Source organism: Myotis brandtii, unplaced genomic scaffold, assembly GCF_000412655.1.
Source record: "Myotis brandtii unplaced genomic scaffold, ASM41265v1 scaffold499, whole genome shotgun sequence".
NCBI classification, from domain to species: Eukaryota; Metazoa; Chordata; class Mammalia; order Chiroptera; family Vespertilionidae; genus Myotis; species Myotis brandtii.
Window position 1 is genome coordinate 692597 of NW_005369027.1, and position 21411 is coordinate 714007.

Sequence of the window (21411 nt, forward strand, 5' to 3'; positions counted from 1 at the left end):
GGCTTCTACCAGATGTTGGCTCAACTATTTAACAATGAACCCACCGCTACATTTACAGGATCCGAGGCAAGGGTACAAATGGAGGCCCACATACCACATGTCTAAATATTTAAAAGTTATAAATAAAACAAAAACTTCAATAGGCTATGTTCTATCATTGTGTTACCTTAAAAAAAACACAGAATTTCTTAGTGACAAATCAATAGTATATGTAAAGCAATAATTTTCAGATGTCTGAAAGCTGGAAAAATATCAAAGACAATAAATGTAATATTTATATCTGTTTATATCTGTGTGTTCTGTTGATGAAATGTCAATGTTTATATGAGTATAAAATAAACATAATTCATCAGTTCTTAAATATGTATTCCATAAATTTATAATTATTGTATTCATTTTATGAAAATTATTGTTGTTATAATCAAAATTTTCATTTACTTTATATATTGTTGACAGTGATGCTCCAAAGAATTTAAAATAAATTTCAATTTTATTTAAATGGAAGAAAATGCAAATTTATTTCATCAAAAATTAAATTAATATAAAAACTCAAATAAAATTATTTTTTTAAAGTTCCTTTTTCTTAAATATTCAAAGTTACCCATAAAGTTGAAAACGAGCATGTATATTGTAAATACCAAATCTTTATTTCAGAATACTTCATTAAACCTGTTATTTTTCTCATTTAATTTTAAGTTTCATTTAACATTGCTTGACACCAGCTGGCCAGTATAAAAAATTGATAGCACAGGTCATGCACGCTTTCACTGGTCCTACATATTTATAAATGTAAAAGCAATACAAATTGTTTAGCAATGCAACCTCAGCCACCCTGCGAAATAACTGTGATGATTTGTATGTCCTTTCAAACCCAACAATAAAATATGAAAAGAAGCAAGAAAATTGATGCTCAGCTCTACTCGGGAAAATAAGTCTTGGTTATGTGAGGATTTAGTGAATTGATTCCAAGAGAAAGAATCCTAAAAGTTTATTTATCATTTCTCTTACACTGCTCAAATGCCCCTCTCTATACCCGCATTCTCCAATGCAAAATGTCTCCAACTGCGCTCCCAGCAGTTCAACCTGAACATTTTCTAGGCATGCGAGCTCTCTTGCTTCTATGATGTAGAAGTGACGAGGAGAACATTTTCCTGGGTCATGTTAATCATGAGAGTGGATATTTAGGGTTACAATGGCACTGAGCCAGTTCTGATGTCCAGATACCAAGTACAAAGACATTTATGCTTGTGTATCTGTGATAGGGGGGCCCTCCAACATGTGGGGCCCACGACAGAGCCTCCTTTGCCTTAGGTCTAAGCATAGTACAACTTAGGTATTTGATGTCCTCATCCTAGACAGAACCAGAGGACTAGGGTCGAATTTCAAGGTGCTATCTTAAGGCAACAACCCTGCTCTATCTAGGAGTTAGAGCTGTTATACATTTTCAATGTCTTAACCAACTTCAGTCCAGCAGAGCAAAAAGAGTTTTTATCTTCTACTAACTACCCCACCCCTCCCCCTAGCCCCATCCCCATCCATTATCACATCAAAAGGAGTCTCATTTTTGGCTTAGCTGTTGTCTGAGTGGAGGTGGAAAGAAAGGCCTCATTATATTCCAAGAGATTTATATTTAATGGTTCATGCTTAATACATTTAATAAAATATATTCATGTTTAATAAAATAGCATACTTTTGTGATTGAGTTCTTTGGTTCATTTATTATTTGATTCACTATGTTGAAACCAAAACATAGTCACTGAGCATCATCATGAGATGACTTTGGCATCTCTGTGGCCATAGATCTGAAGGGACTGTTAAAGAGAAAATAGAAATTTATAGGGGAATGTTTCCACACACAGGCATTGTGAGGGTTAATTTTATATATCATCTTGGATAGGCTGCAGTGCCCAGCTGTTTGGTCAAACAATAGTCTAGATTAGGGGTGGGGAACCTATTTTCTGCCAAGGGCCATTTGGATATTTATAAGATCATTCCAGAGCCATACAAAATTATCAACTTAAAAATTAGCCTGCTATATTTGGTCAAACACTTAATTAACGCACCCCTAAGGCCTTGGCAGGGCCAGACCACATGATTTGTGGGTGGGCCTTATACTGCCAATGGGCCAAACGTTCCTCACCCCAGGTCTAGATGTTGCTGTGAAGGTATTTGTTTTTTTGGTGTTTTTTTTTTTTTTGATGTGATTAACATTTACAATCAATTGACTTTAAGTAATAGGCCTTCTCACATTAGTTGGAGGCCTTATGAGCAAAAATTAAGTCACCTGAAGAAGATGGAATTCTGCCCTAAGATTGTAAGATAGGAATCCTAATGAAGTTTCTACCTTGCCGGCCTGTCCTACAAATTTCAAATTCAAGTCTGCAACACCAACTCCTGTCTGAGTTCTAACCACTCTCCCTATAGATTTAGAACTTGCCAACCCTCACAACCACATAAGCTAATTTCTTTGGGAGAATCCGACTGCCACAAGTAGATATTTTCATCATCTATTTTTATCCCAATCCCCACAGTTAGGTAATCGCCAAGACAATGTAAGCATACATGTGCGCTGCATACTTCTCTCTTTACCTCCCCATAGTATATGGTACAGATGCCATCTTTAGAATTTATGGCATAAAATTCTAATAATAGATTTAGAAGTCTGCCTCTTATTCTACACTGTGAATTATGTATGTGCAGAGGCTGTGTTATTCATTATTTCAGTTATTCATTATTATATTTTCCAAGGCTAGAAACTGTCACTTAATAAATGCTCAATAAATGCCGGCCACATGTTAGATGAGCAAAATTAGCACCAAACTATATCAGTTGGCATGTGGCAGAGGATACAGGAGTAAGGAGGGATGGTGGTAGAGCAAGGAGGGAAAAAAAGAAAATAGTGGGGAAGGGAGGGAAGAGGGAAGGAGGGAGAAAGGGAGGGAGGGAAGGAGGGAGGGAGGGAATGAAACATTGATCCATTGCTTCCCATATGTGTGCCCTGACTGGGAATGGAACCCACAACCTTTTGGAAAGCTAAGACTCCACATGAGATAGTATTCAGCCAGCTTTCCCAAGCTCCCAGCACAGTCTTAATCACCTCTCTCACAGCGACTTTGATAGCTCTGGCTAAGGAACTTGATACCTGCAAGCAATTAACTTTAATAAGCCAGCAGGTGTTTTCCTTAAAAGAATGCTGACGAGCCAATTTGCTGACAGCAGCTCTAGATTCTCTGGTTACTCAGCCATGGCTTCTACCTTTGCCCTTATGAACTCAGTCTGTGGTTGTGAGTAATGAATGAAAAGGTAGCCAGAGTGTCGTTCTTTAAACAGTGAGGCTTGTAATCAGCTTTAAGGCATGACTGTGCATTACAAATAGTACCAAAAAGTCTTTTCAAGTTACAAATAAAAGCAAAAGCCAACAAGTGGCAATAGCTAACATTGTCACAGCACTTCATACTTTCTGTAATATTTGCTAAATAGAAGGATATGAACGTGCTTTGACCTGCATTGGCCTCTCTCTCTCTCTCTCTCTCTCTCTCTCTCCTTTCTTTTTCTGTACCTATCATTCCATTACCTAAAGCAGAATCCTGCAACGGTTCTAAACTCCTCTTTCTCCCATATCAATAATTCCTAAATGTTGTAATTGCATTATTGTCTTTTTTTTTTTTTACTTATGTCTTTTACTAGTAAATGCAGTGGAAGCCTAATGTGTCTCCCTGGTGTCAGTCTCAGGCATCACCCATCCCACATCACTGCTGGTGTCCTCCTTCCAAAATGTAAATATGATTTCATTTTCATGTTCCCCACTGCTAATGGAAAATTTGGAGTCAAATCTTCCTCAAGAGTTAAGTTTGTAGAGGTTATAATCACATTTTACTGAAAAAAACAGTGGATATGCTTTAATTATCCAACAAATACGGTATGTTGCCCATTATATATGAAACCCTGTGTAGTAACACATGTGTTTGTGTATGTAGTTACTTAAAGTCGATAAGAAAGAGAATGTAAACTTGACCTCTCTTGTGAAGCCACAGCTGTGCAGACTTCAGTGCTCGCCATGGCCAATGAAAAGCCCAAGGAAGGAGTCAAAACTGAGTACAACTATCATATACATTCGAAGGTGGTGGGGCAGGATGGTCCTGGGATGCAGTTTAAGAGTAAGAGGCGCACACCACTTAGTGAAGGAATGAAAGCCTACTGTGAACGACTCAGTTTGCCAACGAGGCAGATCAGATTCCAATTTGACAGGCAGCTAATCAATGAAACACACACCTCACAGTTGGACATAGAGGATGAAGATACAACTGGTGTGTTCCAGCAGCAGACAGGAGGACCTGCCACTTCACTCCAGAACTCTGTGCCTCCAGACCAAGACCTTCTCAGTCAGAAAACTGCCATGTTGTTGCACCACACCCTGACCACTACAGTATAGTTTTTCTCTGTTCTTTTATCTTCCCCTTCCCCATTCCTTTATTGTACATAAAGAAACTAATGTGTGTACATATGCATTTGCATTTTAAACTAAATGGCCAGTGCTATGTTCTGATGGACATCATGTGGAGATGGGGTGGAGAAAAATACTGGTTCTATAAAAATACCCGCTTTGTCCATTAGTGGCATACTCATTCAGCTCTCATCTTACATTCCAATAAGTTATTTTGCTCTCATTGGTGTTTTTGTTTGTTTGTGTGTTTTTTAATCCTCACCTGAGGATACTTTTCCATTGATTTTTAGAGAGAGTGGGAGAGAGAGGGACAGACAGAGAGAAATATCAATGTGAGAGAAACACATTGATTGGTTGCCTCCCGCACATGCCCTGACCATGGCCCACACTGGGGAGGAGCCTACAACCAAGGTACATGTCTATGACGGAATCAAACCCGGGACCCTTCAGTCTGCAGGCCAAGGCTCTATCCACTGAGCCAAACCAGCTAGGGCTGCTCTCACTGTTTGATAAAGACAGAACAACATAAAAATCCTCGCTACCTTGTTTGATTGGAGAATTTTAATGTTTTTTTTTTCATTTATCATTGTAAAACCAAGGACAATTTTATAACATTTTTGTACATAGCTGTACATGTAAAGCAATCTATCCTTAAGTAGAGATAAATTACTCTACAAGAAATGAATCCTAGATAGTTTTCCCTTCAAGTCAAATGTCCCACTGTTTAAATAAACATCTTGTTTGAAATGAAAAAAAAAATAAAAAGTAAACTTCATGAGGGAAGAGATTTTCATTTTGTTCACTGATGTACTTCAAGGGTCTGAAATAGGGCTTGTCCCATAGCAAGCAGTCAATAAATAGTTGTTAAATAAATAGAAAATAACCATGTTAAATAATACCATTCAAATAATTCTCTCTCTAACACATGGAACACTGAAATAACAAAAATTAGTCTGTGTATGATACTACATCAGTAAATTTGCATTTCTTTCTATACACTACATATAGTGGTCCATGATCCATGCCACCAGCCCTATTGGAAGCTTCAAAGTACCAAATCATTCAGTGTTCTCCGGATACACTGTGTTCTCACCTACAACTATTTACTTGCACCTTAACCTCTCCAGCTAATTTGGATGTCTTGTACACTTGAGGAATTTACTTTTCCTCCAATTTAAGTACTTCTAAACATTTTAAATGAACTGCATTTTTCATTGTTTTCTTGCAGGTCTGCCTTTTTGGTCAGATTCTAAGATCCTTCCGTGTAAAATCTATGCCTCTCTACTAGTTGTTTCTATAGGACAGTGCCTGGGATATTGATAGGCATATATGGAACATTTGACTTGCATGAAGTGTATATCCGTCTATTGATCTCTATATCTGTTGTGCTTAGCATGAACCTTTCTTGATGCTGGCTGTTCCTTCCAGCTCCATTACAGCCAGATATGTTACCTTAGACAAGTCACGTAAACGTTCTGAACTTGGGTTATCATCTGATCATGCCTGTTCTGCTCTTCAGAAGCCAAAGATACTCAAATTTTTTGAACATATTAATGAGCAAAACATTCTGTACCAGAGTCAGACTGCAGTCAGCACTCTTTGGTCCAGTGTTCAGGCCACCGTGCAGCAGCCTCAGCACCCAGGACATCCTTGCCACCACTTCAGAAAAGCTTCTCTGCCCGGAAATCGCAGAGACCAGGAGCCAGCACTCGGTGATCCTGGAGACTATCTGCCGCAGCAGTGCCCGGTGATGCTCTGATGTGGTTTCTGGGCAACAGACTGTGGTGAGGGGAGGTCAGGTGGCCATATTTTGAGACTTTTTTCTGTGCAAATGTATACCTCCCAGGGGGGTTTCCTGACATGACAGAGACTTTGCTGTAGGAGCGGAGAAATATGTCCTTTGGCCTTGAGCACTAGTGTAATTAGATCTTAATCTTTAGATGTCCGCATTTTAACTCACCCCCCAGGTAGGATTTTAGAAAGCTCAGGCATTTAGAAAGCTTTCTCACAATGAAGGCCAAAGGAGCAGGTGAGAGCAGAAGGGTAGAGGAGAAAAGAATAAAGGTCCCTGGTGGTAAAGTAGTTGTAACATACATACATACATACGTGCATGTATGCATATGTACGAACAAAAATAAAAGCTCTTTGAAGAACAGCCCTTGGCAAGCATTAATTAAATGTTCACTCTGAGTTAAGGGGTGTCATCTTGATAGCAAAAGTATTGGAAAGATACTTCTCTTTCCTTTGCTTGCCCTTACTTAAAAAAAAAGAGGGGGAGAGCCCTAGCTGGTTTTGCACAGTGGATAGAGTGTTGGCCCTCAGACTGAAGGGTCCTGGCTTCAATTTCTGTCAAGGGCATGTATTCAGTTGCAGGCTCCATCCCAGGCCCTGGTCGGATGCATGCGGGAGGCAACCAATCAATGTGTCTCTCTCATATCAATGTTTCTCTCTCTCTCTGTCTCTCCCCATCTCTTCCACTCTCTTTAAAACGCAATGGGAAAGATATACTTGGGTGACGGTTAACAAAACAAACAAACAAAAAGAGGGGGAGGAAAAAAGGGGGAAATAGAGCTCCTCACTATTAGGATTTTTTGGCAATGGAGGTAAGTCGAGGGGCTATTCTGAAAGTGAGACAGTAAGGATAGTGATCTCTTGTGCCCCCTCCCTCCATTCCTCCTGTCAGTCAACCACCATACGTGGTTGGCTTCCGCAGCCAAACTGCAGATTTGGAAGAACAAGGACAGACCATCCTCTCACCTGCAGCAAGATGACAGGGCTGCTGCTGTGCAGGCTGGGCTGACCTCCAGGGCACACTGTGCAGCAGGCTGCCTTTGCCAGGATGGGCATTCGGACATGGCCATCCTCGCCCCCAGCTGACCGCTGACCAAGGGAAGCTGAAAGAAGGCAGGAACAGCACATTTCCTGGAAGGTGACTTAGGCACTTGGGTTCTGGGTTAGGCAGCTTGATTTACAAAAAGTGATATATCTTTAGAGCAATGGTTTTGAAGGTGTGCACTTGCATAATCCAGAGGTTATGCAAGATGACCCATAAGGTTATGGAAGAAAATTAAACATATTTATATCTTCTTCCCATTAAAAAAAAAAAAGCTTTTTTCTGTGTATGTTTTAAGATGTATATGACTTTGTAGAATTATATGAGTTATAAATAAAAACACCTATATTAGGGAATTATTGTAAATAATATTTTTATAGGCATGAATAATTTTAAAAGTTTGGAAACCACTGTGATAAAGAAGGATCATGATTCCTTTTCACATGCTCTGCTGAGAAAGTTGAGATACCTGTTCATATTCAGGGAGGATCTCGAGTTTCCTCCACCGGGATGTCTGGTAAGAATGATAAATATCTTGGATTGCTAGTGTAGAAATAAGTAAATAAAGCCAGAAGAGAACAAGGCAGGCTGCACACATCTGTGTTCGCCCTTTCCAGAGACTCTCCATCCACATGTGTGGCTCTAAAAGCTCCGACAGCAATGGCGAATCCCTGAGGGCACTTCACTAGCTCTATCTTGTGTGAAGCCAGTGGTTCTCAACATTCCGAATGCTGCAACCCTTTAATACAGTTCCTCATGTTGTGGTGACCCCCAATTTCATTGTTACAAATTGAACATAATTAAAGCATAGTGATTAATCACAAAAACAATATGTAATTATATATGTGTTTTCCAATGGTCTTAGGCGACCCCTGTAAAAGGGTCGTTCAACCCCCAAAGGGGTCGCGACACACAGGTTGAGAACCGCTGTGTTAAGCCTTTACTCATAAGCACAATTGTGAACTTGGAAGGAATTTTTCAAGTGTCAGGAGAGCAATAAGGGTCATAAGGGATGGTGATGAGACCATGAAAACAGAAGTGAAGGCAACAAGAGGCCTCTTCATCACTGTTGTTAATAATGGCAACCAGCCCTAACCGGTTTGACTCAGTGGATAGAGCGTCAGCCTGGGGACTGAAGGGTCCCTGGTTCGATTCCGGTCAAGGGCATGTACCTTGGTTGCGGGCACATCCCCAGTTGGGGGTGTGCAGGAGGCAGCTGATCAATGTTTCTCTCTCATGGATGTTTCTAACTCTCTATCCCTCTCCCCTCCTCTCTGTAAAAAAAATCAATAAAATATATTTTTAAAAAAATAATGGCAACCAAGGAAATAATTACTACTTATTGAATCCCTAGTAAGTTATGGCACTTTGCTAGCCACTTTTTCAGCAATGCCATCCATTTTTAGAGTGACACTCACATTTTACAAATAAAATAAAAATTTCCAAGACAATGAATATTGTAACAGGTACACTTTACCCCAAAGCCACTATTCTCCAGATGATATCATTCTGTCTCAGAACCAAGGAAATAACTACTACTTATTGAATCCCTAGTAAGTTCTGGCACTTTGCTAGCCACTTTTTCAGCAATGCCATCCATTTTTAGAGTGACACTCACATTTTACAAATAAAATAAAAATTTCCAAGACAATGAATATTGTAACAGGTACACTTTACCCCAAAGCCACTATTCTCCAGATGATATCATTCTGTCTCAGGACCATGGTCCTGAGTGACATTAGGGAACAGTGAGAGCAGACACATGTTATAGTACTTCAGGGCATTATAATCTGACTAGGTTATGTTTATCAGCTATTTATTTTTTCTTTTCATTAAAATCTTAAACTGTGGCCAATGTCTTTGTCAACAGGAAATTGGTGCAGGCTTCCTAGGCCATCAAGTAGAAAGACTAGATTTCCCCTCAATTGTGAGTATCTATATATATATAAGCATAATATGCAAATGACAAAACCATGGAACAACCGGTCGGCTATGATACACACTGACCACCAGGGGGCAGACGTTCAATATAGGAGCTGCCCCCAGCCTGCAGGCCCCCATAGCACGATCATGGCCTGACAACCAACCTCTTGGTCCCTCTGCCCAGCGGCAAGCTCTGATTGCCCAATGGGGAACCAGGAACTGGGGCTGGGTAGTGGCAGATGCAGGCTATGCCAGGGCCCCAATTGCCCCACCGGTCACCTCTCACACAGAGGGTGACCGATGGTGGGGGTGGAGGGGCCTGTGAGCAGGCAGGAATGGCCAACCTCTCGGTCCCTCCCCCTCGCTGACAGGCTCCGATTGCCCAATGGGGAACAGGGAACCAGGGGTGGATGGTGGCAGACATGGGCGGCACAGGGCCTCAATCACCCCACTGGTTACCCCACACACAGAGGGCGACCCAGGGCGTGCCCGTTGCCCCCAGAGCTGTCAAAGAACCACTTCCCACACAGGACGGAGCCATCGGTGAGGTTCAACCAGAGGTTTTCCCGCAGGTCACATCTGGCACACTTCCAACCACTGGAAAGTCATTGGAGAACAGTTAGTACAGCTGGAATGCAAGGCATAATTAGAAAATCAACAGTGCCTCAAGAAGAAACAAGCCTGGCTGGTGTGACTCAGTGGTTGGCGTCGACCTATGCACCAGGAGGTCACGCGTTCAATTCCCGGTCAGGGCACATGCCTGGGTTGCAGGCTTGATTCCCCAGTGGGAACATGTGGGAGACAGCTGATCAATGATTCTCGTTCATCATTGATGTTTCTATCTCTCTCTCCCTCTCCCTTCCTCTCTGGAATCAATAAAAATATATTTTTTAAAAAGAAGGAAGGAGTGCCTCAAGCTGGGGCCATAGTAAACAATCGGTGGAATAATCTGAGTCACTCCCAGAGCAGCAGGACCCCACAGTACCTTGCCTGCCACCCAGATGGGGACCAGCTCCTCCCTCTCCTCCGAGATGGCTCTTGGACTTTAGAAAACTAACACAGAACCCGAGGACAGAAGGGGAGGTCACTTCCTTAAAATTCCCATGTGAGGGACAGAGGAGCTTGAATACGTTTAAAGCATTAAGGATTCCATGTATATAAACACCTAAATTTCAAAAGCATTAACTACACCTAAGAAAAATAGTTTAAACAAAACCCTACTACATGGCAAATTAAATTAAGTAGAAGGAAAATCACCCTAACGCAGTGGTTCTCAACGTTGGCTGCTCATTATAATCACCTGGGAATCTTTTTAAAATCCTGATTTCTGGGCCTCATTCTCCGGAAATTCTGTTTCTTTGTTATGGGGTGGGGCCACAACATTAGGGCCTAACAGAAGGTTAAATATCGGGTATGTGCCAGGGACTTACCGAAACTCTATCATTGAATTCTAATGAACACCCTCAGCATCAGTATTACCATCCCCACTGTGAACAGGAGAAACTGAGGTATCATGCCTGTGCTAAGACTACACAGAATGGGACTGCAGTGCAGTTAGGGTTCAACAAGACTGGACACATTCCTAATCTGCTCTTTCCTTCTAGCACCTGCCTCTGGAAACACAGCAGCACCTAGGAGATGCTCAAGTGGCCCAGAGAGCATTCCAGACAAATATGTGACAACCAAAGACTACTTTAAGTTGGGTTCCCCAAGAAGCAGATTCTGAGACAAAAAAATGAATGCAAATGACAAAACCATGGAACAACCGGTCGGCTATGATGCGCACTGACCACCAGGGGGCAGACGTTCAATATAGGAGCTGCCCCCAGCCCGCAGGCCCCCATCGCATGATCATGGCCTGACAACCAACCTCTTGGTCCCTCCGCCCAGCGGCAAGCTCTGATTGCCCGATGGGGAACCAGGAACTGGGGCTGGGTAGTGGCAGATGCGGGCGATGCCAGGGCCCCAATTGCCCCACCAGTCACCTCTCACACAGAGGGTGACCGATGGTGGTGGTGGGGTGAGCGGGCAGGAATGGCCAACCACTCGGTCCCTCCCCATGGCTGACAGGCTCCGATTGCCCAATGGGGAACAGGGAACCGGGGGTGGGTGGTGGCAGACATGGGCGGCACAGGGGTGGCAGGGGTGCAAGGCCGGCTGCCGGCAGCTGGGGAAAATCAGCCCTGATGGCAGGCCAAGCCTAGGGACCCTACCCGTGCATGAATTTTGTGTGCCGTGTCTCTAGTAATTTCCATATTTAAAAAAGTGTGACACCGCCCTGACCGGTTTGGCTCAGTGAATAGAGCATCAGCCTGCAGACTCAAGGGTCCCAGGTTCGATTCCAGTCAAGGGCATGTACCTTGGTTGCGGGCACAATAGGGGATGTGCAAGAGGCAGCTGATCGATGTTTCTCTCTCATCGATGTTTCTAACTCTCTATCCCTCTCCCTTCTTCTCTGTAAAAAATCAATAAAATATATTTTTTAAAAAAAAGTGTGACACCTACTGGGAGAGTCAGGCCCTGTAGCTAAAAGTAATCTCTGCATTACAAAGGAAAGCCAAGTTTCTCTACCCATCCCCTCAAGCACCCACACATCTTTAATATTTTCAAGTGTCCTCCCCACCTGTATAGCCCTTTCCAGAGACTCTCCATCCAAATGTGTGGTTCTAAAAGCTCTGGCAGCAACAGTGAACTCCTGAGGGCACTTCTCTCCAGGTCTGTTTTGATTTAAGCCTTTACTCATAAGCACAACTGTGAACTTGGAAGGAATTTCAAGTGTCAGGAAAGCAGTAAGGGTCATGTCTGTCCTGAGGGAAAAGTGTAGCCACTGAATAGCTCCAGGCTTGGCATCCGTGTCCCTGTTCAGGTTTGAGGGTGGTGTGACCCCAGCAAGGTCAAGGTCCCTTCTGTCCGGTCTGCTTTGAGCCCAGGTGATTTCTGAAGTCTTTTCTGCTCTCACATTCTAGGCTCTTTAGCCACTCCTGATTTTCATGAACTTACTTTTGTTCTGCTCCTGTCTAGCAAGAAAGAATAAAGAAAGCAGAGAAGAGGGCATAGAAAAGGGCCAACCAAACAGACCCTTACTTTATAATTATTTGGATATAGAATCAGCTGTTTTGTCTTTTTGCAGGGTGTGACATACATACCATTTGTTTAAAAAAAAAAACACATATGCTTGTGATTTTTTGACATTTGTTGAAGTTGTACTTTTATGACCATTAGGGCAGATGCTGATGTTGCTAGTTTCACTTTTTGTTGTTGCTTAAGTTCCATCCATCACACAGCCCAAAGCCCCCAAGATCCTGTTCTTGGAGTCAGAGAAAGAAAGAACACAGGGTCTGTCAAAAATAGTCTCCTGTCTGAAGCTGTTCTCTAGCTTAAGAGCTTTCGGCTTAGCTACTTACCTCAAACCCATAGGGAAAAGTCGGAGCAGCTCTTTCTACTCTCAAATGGAATATTTGTGTGTGTCTCTTCAGAGCTACAAATCCCGGAGCCCCATGCGAACACTTCAATTTATCTTTGCAATATCAGTCCTCCCATGACAGAGAAAAAAAAATTAGATGAGAAGCAGGCTCCGTGTGGGCACGCTGGCTTGTCAAGTGAACACACAATGAGCATCTGATGTTTTTCCTCTCTCCGTTAAAAAATAATAATAAATAAAAAATGCTTTGTGAGCAGTTTGTTTTTTAAACCAACAAAGCTTTAGCCTGGGCTTATCAGAACCCTCTCTTCCCTCAGTCCCACCACTGCCTTCATTCCCCTTTTCAGCTCCCATCCCCTCCCATCTCAGCTCTGCCCCATTTCTCCTAAGGTGGCTTTGCTGGTGAACTCCACCTGCATGTCCAGGACCACTGCAGGCTCCTGGTTAGTCCTGGCTGGCTCAGCACACATCCTGACAGGCTTAAAGAATCAGCAGGACTTAGAATTAAGTGGTGTTTCAACTGAATCTGGAATTTGCCGTGCCATCAGTGAGCTTCCACGGAGCCCTTAGGATGCACTATGCTGGAAGTCTGCCTCATGTTGGTCCAAGTTTTAGACCACAGTGTCTGTTACAGCAGGTAGTTAGTTAGTTAGATATTAACAAAAGGGAGGGGAGCAAACAGAACCAGCTGGATTAACTAGGAAAGGACAGTTTCACAGTCACTCCAGGCATCATATTGCCAACTATGGCTTGGGTACCACCAAGCCTTGGCGACAGATGTGCAGATAGGATATGAGGCACAGGGAAGTTAAGTAGCTTGCCCCAAATCAGCCTCGGGTGCCAGAGTGAGGCAGTTCTGGGCCCTGATGACCTTCCTGGGCCTGGCGGGCCCAAGTGTGGGCCTGCTGCCCCAGAATCTGCACTTCTCCCACAGCAAGACAAAACTAAGCCACCTGGTCATACTAGTATATGAGGCATTGGGCATGGAGTACCTGGGGGCAGTGAATGTAATCTACCGGCTGAGTGCTGGGGGAGTGCCTTGTTGAGTGTGGCAGCCTTTTCAAGGGCGCTCAAATAAATCTTGCCACTGTGGATGAAAGGGGCCCACATGCTAAACCTGACTAGCTCAGGGAAGGCCTGTGTGGCGGCCTTGCAAACTCAGAGACCTAAGTATCCATGAATGACAGTCTGAACTTCAAAGCAGTTTATGGTGGGTAATCATGTCCTAGGCTAGAATCTTCCCTGACAAAGGTCAATCTTTACCTTAACTAAGCTTGTGTATTGTCTTTTGCATCTACAATAACATCTCTTTGGAATGTCAGGGTGACTCCCCTTTTTCCAAACCCTTCAGGGCACAACCAATGCACAGGGGAGGAACCATAAATCCTCTCATTGTTATCATGTCAATGGCTGACTGTTACTATCCTGTACCCACCTATGTAAAGGATGCGTGTGTCTATCATTTTACTTTTTATCCATTCCCAGAGGTTTGAGCTTAAAACTTTAACTAAAAGCAGTTTATGGTGTGTAGTCATGTCCTAGGCTAGAATCTTCCCTGACAAAGGTCAATTTTTACCTTAACTAAGTCTGTGTATTGTCTTTCGCATCTACAATAACATTCCTTTGGAATGTCAGGGTGACTCCCCTTTTTCCAAACCCTTCAGGGCACAACCAATGCACAGGGTAGGAACCATAAGTCCTCTCATTGTTATCATGTCAATGGCTGACTGTTACTATCCTGTACCCACCTATGTAAAGGATGCGTGTGTCTATCATTTTACTTTTTATCCATTCCCAGAGGTTCCCCCACTTTGCTTTCTCCCACCTCCTTAATCTATCACCAATGGATTTCATGTACCCCCCTTGCATCATCTCTTTTGATTGTAATGTATAAAATAAGGTGCAAAATCGCCATTCTCAGGAGCATTATTTCAATCCCTTGAGATTTTCCTCCCCGGAAACTGTCAACAGTTTGGCTCACATAAACTCACAAAATTTTTTCACAGGTTTGAATGTTTCTTACAGTGACACTGCTATCCCTCAAATCTTCTTACACACGTGTCCCTGAAATTCCTTTCCCATGACACATGTGAGAAGCTATTTCCAGACTGGTCTTCCTCTGGTAACATATCCATCTTGACCCCTGCTTCATGACCTGTCTACTGATTCTTGTTCTAGACCAAGTTTCTTTCTAGACTTGGAGCCTGCATTTAACCCAGTCCCTCTGTCTGGTCCTTGCCTGCTCCCAGAGTCCAGGGATGGAGTGGAGGAATCTGTACCCCACATCCAGGTCACTGTCTAGAGGTCCCGGTACTAATAGACAGGTTTCATAAAACTGTCCCATCTCTCCCCCATTCATAGCCTGGAATCTTTTCATGTGTTGTCTTACCCACTCTGCTATACCACCTAGAAGACTGGGTTCCCCCTTTGACCACAGTGTCTCAAATTCTTATCAAAGCCACACTTTGAAGCTGCATTAGGAGCCCTTATCCTGGGACAGTAACCCATTACCCACATGTTTTGAGACTGAGTCCATATTTTCTGAGAAAAAAATTGTTCTTCCCTCTATTGTACTGACAAGAGTTTTCTATGTATATTTGAATCAGTAATAAATTCTTGTTCCAATTGCTTCTTAAATTTAACTTAAGTATATGATTATTCTTTCAGGCCAGGAGTGGAATACTGAAAGCCTGATCGAGTCTACCAAAATACTTCTTCAGGAAATGAATTGTATTCCTTTTATAAGGAGCCACAGGCTCTACCATTCTCTATCGCCTTGCATCTTGCTTTTTCATGCAAGGGTATTCTTACCAGCTTCTATTTTAAAAGAATTTATATTTGTAACCCTTTTTTGAGGCCTTCTAAACGCTTCTCCTCTCCCACCTTGCTACTTTCTTTTTTTTTTTTTTAACTCTCTCTTCATGTTCTAAAATAGCTAAGCGGCTCGGCCAGTGTGGCTCAGTGGCTGAGAACGAACCCGTAAGTCAAGAGGTCCCAGTTCAATTCCCCATCAAGGCACATGCCCAGATTGCAGACTCAATACCCAGTAGGGGGTGTGCATGAAGCAGAGGATGGATGTCTCTTTCTCATTGATGGTTCTCTCTCTATCCCTCTCCCTTCCTCTCTCTCTCTCTCTCTCTAACATAAATAAAATAAAAACACATTTAAAATAGCTAAGCAAATTTTCACCAGGCTCTATGTCACTCTTGGTGGAGCTGGTGAGGCACACATACTTCCCATCTGTATACTTCACTAGAGCTACCTCTGAGGAGGAGACCCACTGAATTCTAATCACTCACAGGCAATCCCCTTCCCTCTCCACTCCATGGCCTAAATCATTATCTCACAATAGGCCTGAGGAACCATCACCAATAATCCCATTAAACCCTCTGTCCTTATTTACTTTAGCCAGAAGCTCAGGACTAATCAAGCTATGTAGATCCTCTAATCTGATACAATTTCAAACCCTTCCTTAACCACTCTCCAATCCTTCCAACATACCGTGTGGAAATTTTTAGCAAAATCTGAACATTCCTTCAACATCTTGCTTTAAACGATTTCCCCTTAAAATAAAGTAATCTACAAACCTCTCAAAGGGTGACAATTTTCTCTTTTAAACCCCTCAGCCTGTAGATTGGTGGCCTGTAGGTGGGTAGGTTATAGCCCCTTCTTGTCATTTCCTGAATTTTTCTCTCTTCTCCAAACCCCCAAAGCTCCTTTGAATCTGGAACCATCATATTTTATTGCAATTAGTTCTACCTCTTACAGTCATTTACTACGTCTTCTCCCTCTGGACAGTGATCTTCCAGAGAGAAAGGATTGGACCTGATTTGCTCACTGCTGATATTTCAGGCCTTAGATGAGTGTCTACCACACGATTAGTATAAAATCCATCCATTATACCTTTCTTTCTTATCTTGATATCCTTAGTCAATACCCTTTTGTGTCAGAGGTACTAGTCCAGGCACCAAAGCTGATAACTTGACCTCCTTGAGCTGAGAATCCTCAAATTGGTGCTGGACAGGATCAGGCCATTCCTTGACCCCACATTCTTGTCACTTGTTATAATCAGCTACCTGTTATCTTGAAATTAGCTCCTTTAGTGTCTGAATTCCTGGTTCTTCTGTCTCTGTTGTGCTGTGTGTTGTGTTTTTTTTTTTCCTTTACTTTGATTTCTTTACCTCAAACTAAATGTTCTCAGTGGTTTGTCCTCAGATGTTTTCTTCTCTATCTTTTCCTTTTATCCTTTGAGGACAGCATCAATTCCCATGAATGAAACATTAATCTGTGGTTTTAGACCCACTCTTTATTTTATGTTCTGATGCTTCATGTTTAACTCCTTGGGATATATCTACACATATATCCCACTAATGTTTCAGATTGTATATGTCTAAACTCAAGCTGACCATCTTCCTTCCTAACCTTATTACTTCTGTATGTTTATTTAAATCTGATAATAAAATCACTATACAGGCTCACCAAGAAGCAAAGAGAGAGGACCCAAATAAACAAATCAGAAATGATAGAGGCAAAATAACAACAGACCCCACAGAAATACAAATGATTGCTAAAAAATACTATGAACAACTCTACTCCAACAAACTAGACAACCTGGAGGAAATGGACATATTTCTAGAAAAATACAACATTCCAAAACTTAATCAGGAAGAATCTAAAAATCTCAACAGGCCAATAACTATGGAAGAAATTGAAGCAGTCATCAAAAAGCTTCCAGCAAACAAAAGCCCAGGACCAGACGGCTTCACAGGGGAGTTTTACCAAACATTCAAGGAAGAACTAAAACCTACCCTCCTCAGACTACTACAAAAAATTCAAGAGGAAGGAACACTTCCAAGCTCATTCTATGAAGCCAGCATCACCCTAATACCAAAACCAGGTAAAGACAACACAATGAAAGAGAATTACAGGCCAATATCCCTCATGAACATAGATGCCAAAATCCTCAACAAAATCTTAGCAAATCGGATCCAGCAGTACATCAGAAAGATCATACACCATGACCAAGTAGGATTTATCCCAGGGATGCAAGGATGGTACAATATCCGCAAATCAATAAACGTGATACATCACATAAACAAATTGAAAGAAAAAAACCACATGGTCATATCAATTGATGCAGAAAAAGCATTTGACAAAATCCAACACCCATTTTTGATAAAAACTCTCAGCAAGGTGGGAATAGAAGGATCATACCTCAACATAATAAAAGCCATATATGACAAACCCACAGCCAACATCATACTCAATGGACAAAAACTAACACCATTTCCCCTAAAAACAGGAACAAGACAGGGATGCCCACTCTCACCACTCCTGTTCGACATAGTACTGGAAGTATTAGCCATTGCAATTAGACAAGAAGAAGAAATAAAAGGCATCCAAATTGGAAAAGAGGAAGTAAAACTGTCCTTATTTGCAGATGACATGATATTATACATACAAAACCCTAGAGACTCCATCAAAAAGCTACTAGACTTAATACATGAATTTGGCAATGTAGCAGGATACAAAATTAACCCCAAGAAATCTGAGGCATTTCTATACACCAATAGTGAACTTTCAGAAAGAGAGATTAGAAAAACAATCCCATTTACCATCGCACCAAAAAAATTAAGCTACCTAGGAATAAACTTAACTAAAGAGGTAAAAGACCTCTACTCAGAAAACTACAGGACATTGAAAAAAGAGATAGAGGAAGACATAAACAGATGGAAGAACATACCGTGTTCATGGATTGGTAAAATCAACATCATTAAAATGTCCATACTACCCAAAGCAATCTATAAATTCAACGCACTTCCCATTAAAATACCAATGGCATACTTCACAGATCTAGAACGAACTCTCCAAAAATTCATCTGGAATAAAAAAAGACCCCGAATAGCTGCAGCAATCCTGAGAAAGAAGAAAATAGGTGGGATCTCAATACCAGATATCAAGATGTATTACAAAGCCACTGTTCTCAAAACTGCCTGGTACTGGCACAAGAACAGGCATATAGATCAATGGAATAGAATAGAGAGCCCAGAAATCAGCCCCAACCAATACGCTCAATTAATATTTGACAAAGGAGGAAAGAACATTCAATGGAGCCAAGATAGTCTCTTCAATAAGTGGTGTTGGGAAAATTGGACAGATATATGCAAGAAAATGAAACTAGACCACCAACTTACACCATACACAAAAATAAACTCAAAATGGATAAAGGACTTAAATGTACGACAGGAAACCATAAAAATTCTAGAAGAATCCAAAGGCAACAAAATCTCAGACATATGCCAAAGCAATTTCTTCACTGATACAGCTCCTAGGGCAGTTGAAACTAAAGAGAAAATGAACAAATGGGACTACATCAAAATAAAAAGCTTCTGCACAGCAAAAGAAACCATCAACAAAACAACAAGAAAACCCACTGCGTGGGAAAACATATTTGCCAACGTCATATCTGATAAGGGCCTAATCTCCAAAATTTATAGGGAACTCATACAACTTAACAAAAAGAAGATAAACAATCCAATCAAAAAATGGGCAAAGGATCTAAATAGACACCTTTCAAAAGAGGACATTCAGAAAGCCAAGAGACATATGAAAACATGCTCAAAGTCACTAATCATCCGAGAGATGCAAATCAAAACAACAATGAGGTACCATCTCACACCTGTCAGAATGGCTATCATCAACAAATCAACAAACGACAAGTGCTGGAGAGGATGTGGAGAAAAAGGAACACTTGTGCACTGCTGGTGGGAATGCAGACTGGTGCAGCCACTATGGAAGACAGTATGGAGTTTCCTCAAAAAACAAAACATGGAACTCCCATTTGACCCTGTGATAAAGGGGCAGGTAAGAGATCAACCAAAGGACTTGTATGCATGCATATAAGCATAACCAATGGACACAAGACACTGGGGGGTAGAGGAGGCTGGGGAAAAGTCAAGGGGAAAATAAAGGAGACATATGTAATACTCTTTGTAATACTTCAAGCAATAAAACAAAATTTTTTAAAAAATCACTATACTCTTAGTTAATGCTGTACTACACATTTGAAAGTTGCTAAGCGAGTAGATCTTAAAAGTTCTCAAGAAAAAAAGTTTTTGTAACTATGTAAGATGATAATGTTAACTAGACTTACTATGGTCATCATTTTGCAATGTATACAAACATCAAATCATCATGTTGTGTACCTGAAAGTAATATAATGCTATACGCCAATTATACCTCAATTTAAAAAACAAATAGTTGAACAATTGGTTAATTACTCTGTAAGGAAAATTTTTGTTTCCAACAATATTACACTAGACTGTTAATCCATTTATTGTTTTTCTCTAAGTGAGGAGAAATAATGTGTCAATATTTTAATGATTCTTATACTGTCTATAATTAAAAATTCAAAGGACTTGGATTGTATTCAAATAATTAGGTTTTTGGGTTAATAATTTATAACTTAAGATGCTTTTTATTAAAATATTTTACACACACGCCAAAAAAAGAAATTTCACAGTCACCTTGAATTCCTCCTCCTTCCTTTCTTTCCCCAGTATCCAACAGGTTATGTAATCTTACGCTATGACCCATATGTCTCTGCTGTCAACTTCTTTCCACTCTGCAATCACTCTTAACTAGGACATTTTTTTATCTCTTGATTGACTACCTTAATACCCATTCCTCTTCTTGAGAGAAATTGGTTTTCCTGCAGTATATCTTTGATTCTGTCATTTCCCTTCCTCAAAAACGTTCATAATGGCCCCATTACCTATAATATTCATTCCAAACTCCTGAGAAAGGGCCTCTACGAGTTAGTTTCAATATGGTTTTCTAGAATACTTTCTCACTCATTTTTCTTACATTTATTTTATTCTGCAGTTAAAGTAAACCCTTCTATTTCTAGTTTAGGCTCATAAATTTTCTCTTTTTGTACTGCTGCTCTTGTAATAGTTTTCTGTCTGTTAGTTTTGTGGGTTTTTTTAGTCAGTATCCCCTCCCACTAAACTACCTAGTGCCCCATCTTTCTAAATCCTACAGTCCTCTCTACAAATGGAAGCAGTAGTATTACAGCTAATACTTCAAATTACATCTTGTGCACATGCAGAGGCCTAAAGCACTTTGCCTGATGGCCAAAGAACATGATTACAAAGGACTAAGGTAATAAAAAACATCCTAAATGCCTGTTCACTACACAGGAAGGGAGAGGGAGAGAGAGATACAAACATCAATGACCAGAAAAAATCATTGATAAGCTGCCTCCTATGCCCCATACTAGGGATTGAGCCCGCAACACAGACATGTGCCCTGACTGGGAATCGAACCGTGACTTCCTGGTTCCTAGGTCAATACTCAACCACTGAGCTGTGTTGGCTGGGTTTACTTACTTATTCTTAAAAAAAAATCCCAGCAGGAACTAGAATGGTGACCTGATTGGGGATAATGGCATGCATAGAGTGCCCTGCAATGGCTACCAGAAAACAACAGCATTAGTTAATAGCCTTTTTTGTCTCTTAACTGGCCATTGTCAGCAATAGGTTTTGCTCTATATAGTCTGGATTCCCAGTTGCAAGGGTCTTCACTCCTATCAGACAAAAGGGTTATAAAGAGAACAAGCCAAGAAGGAACTAGGCAATAAGCCAGAAACCAAGTTTTGTTGTAACAACCTAGTCAGGGAAGCAGAGGAACAAATAATTGAAATTAGAAAAAACTAGATTTTCAGAGGCAGGAACAGTCTCATAAATCAGACTTGAGAATTTAATTTGAGGGCTTTTCTCCTCCTTGCTT

The 21411-nt window shown here is 41.3% G+C and overlaps 2 protein-coding genes across 2 annotated transcripts in view; one reads left to right on the plus strand and one right to left on the minus strand.

Moving 5' to 3' along the window:
* The window catches only part of CTNNA3 (catenin (cadherin-associated protein), alpha 3), a 1348181-nt gene that overhangs the window by 584174 nt on the left and 742596 nt on the right, over window positions 1–21411 (minus strand). The gene's annotated exons all lie outside the window — the stretch shown is intronic.
* On the plus strand, window positions 4058–6203 carry LOC102238601. Its single transcript, XM_005876817.1, has 2 exons — window positions 4058–4426; window positions 5838–6203. Exons 1-2 carry the CDS (start codon window positions 4058–4060, stop codon window positions 6201–6203), a joined length of 735 nt encoding a protein of 244 aa, XP_005876879.1.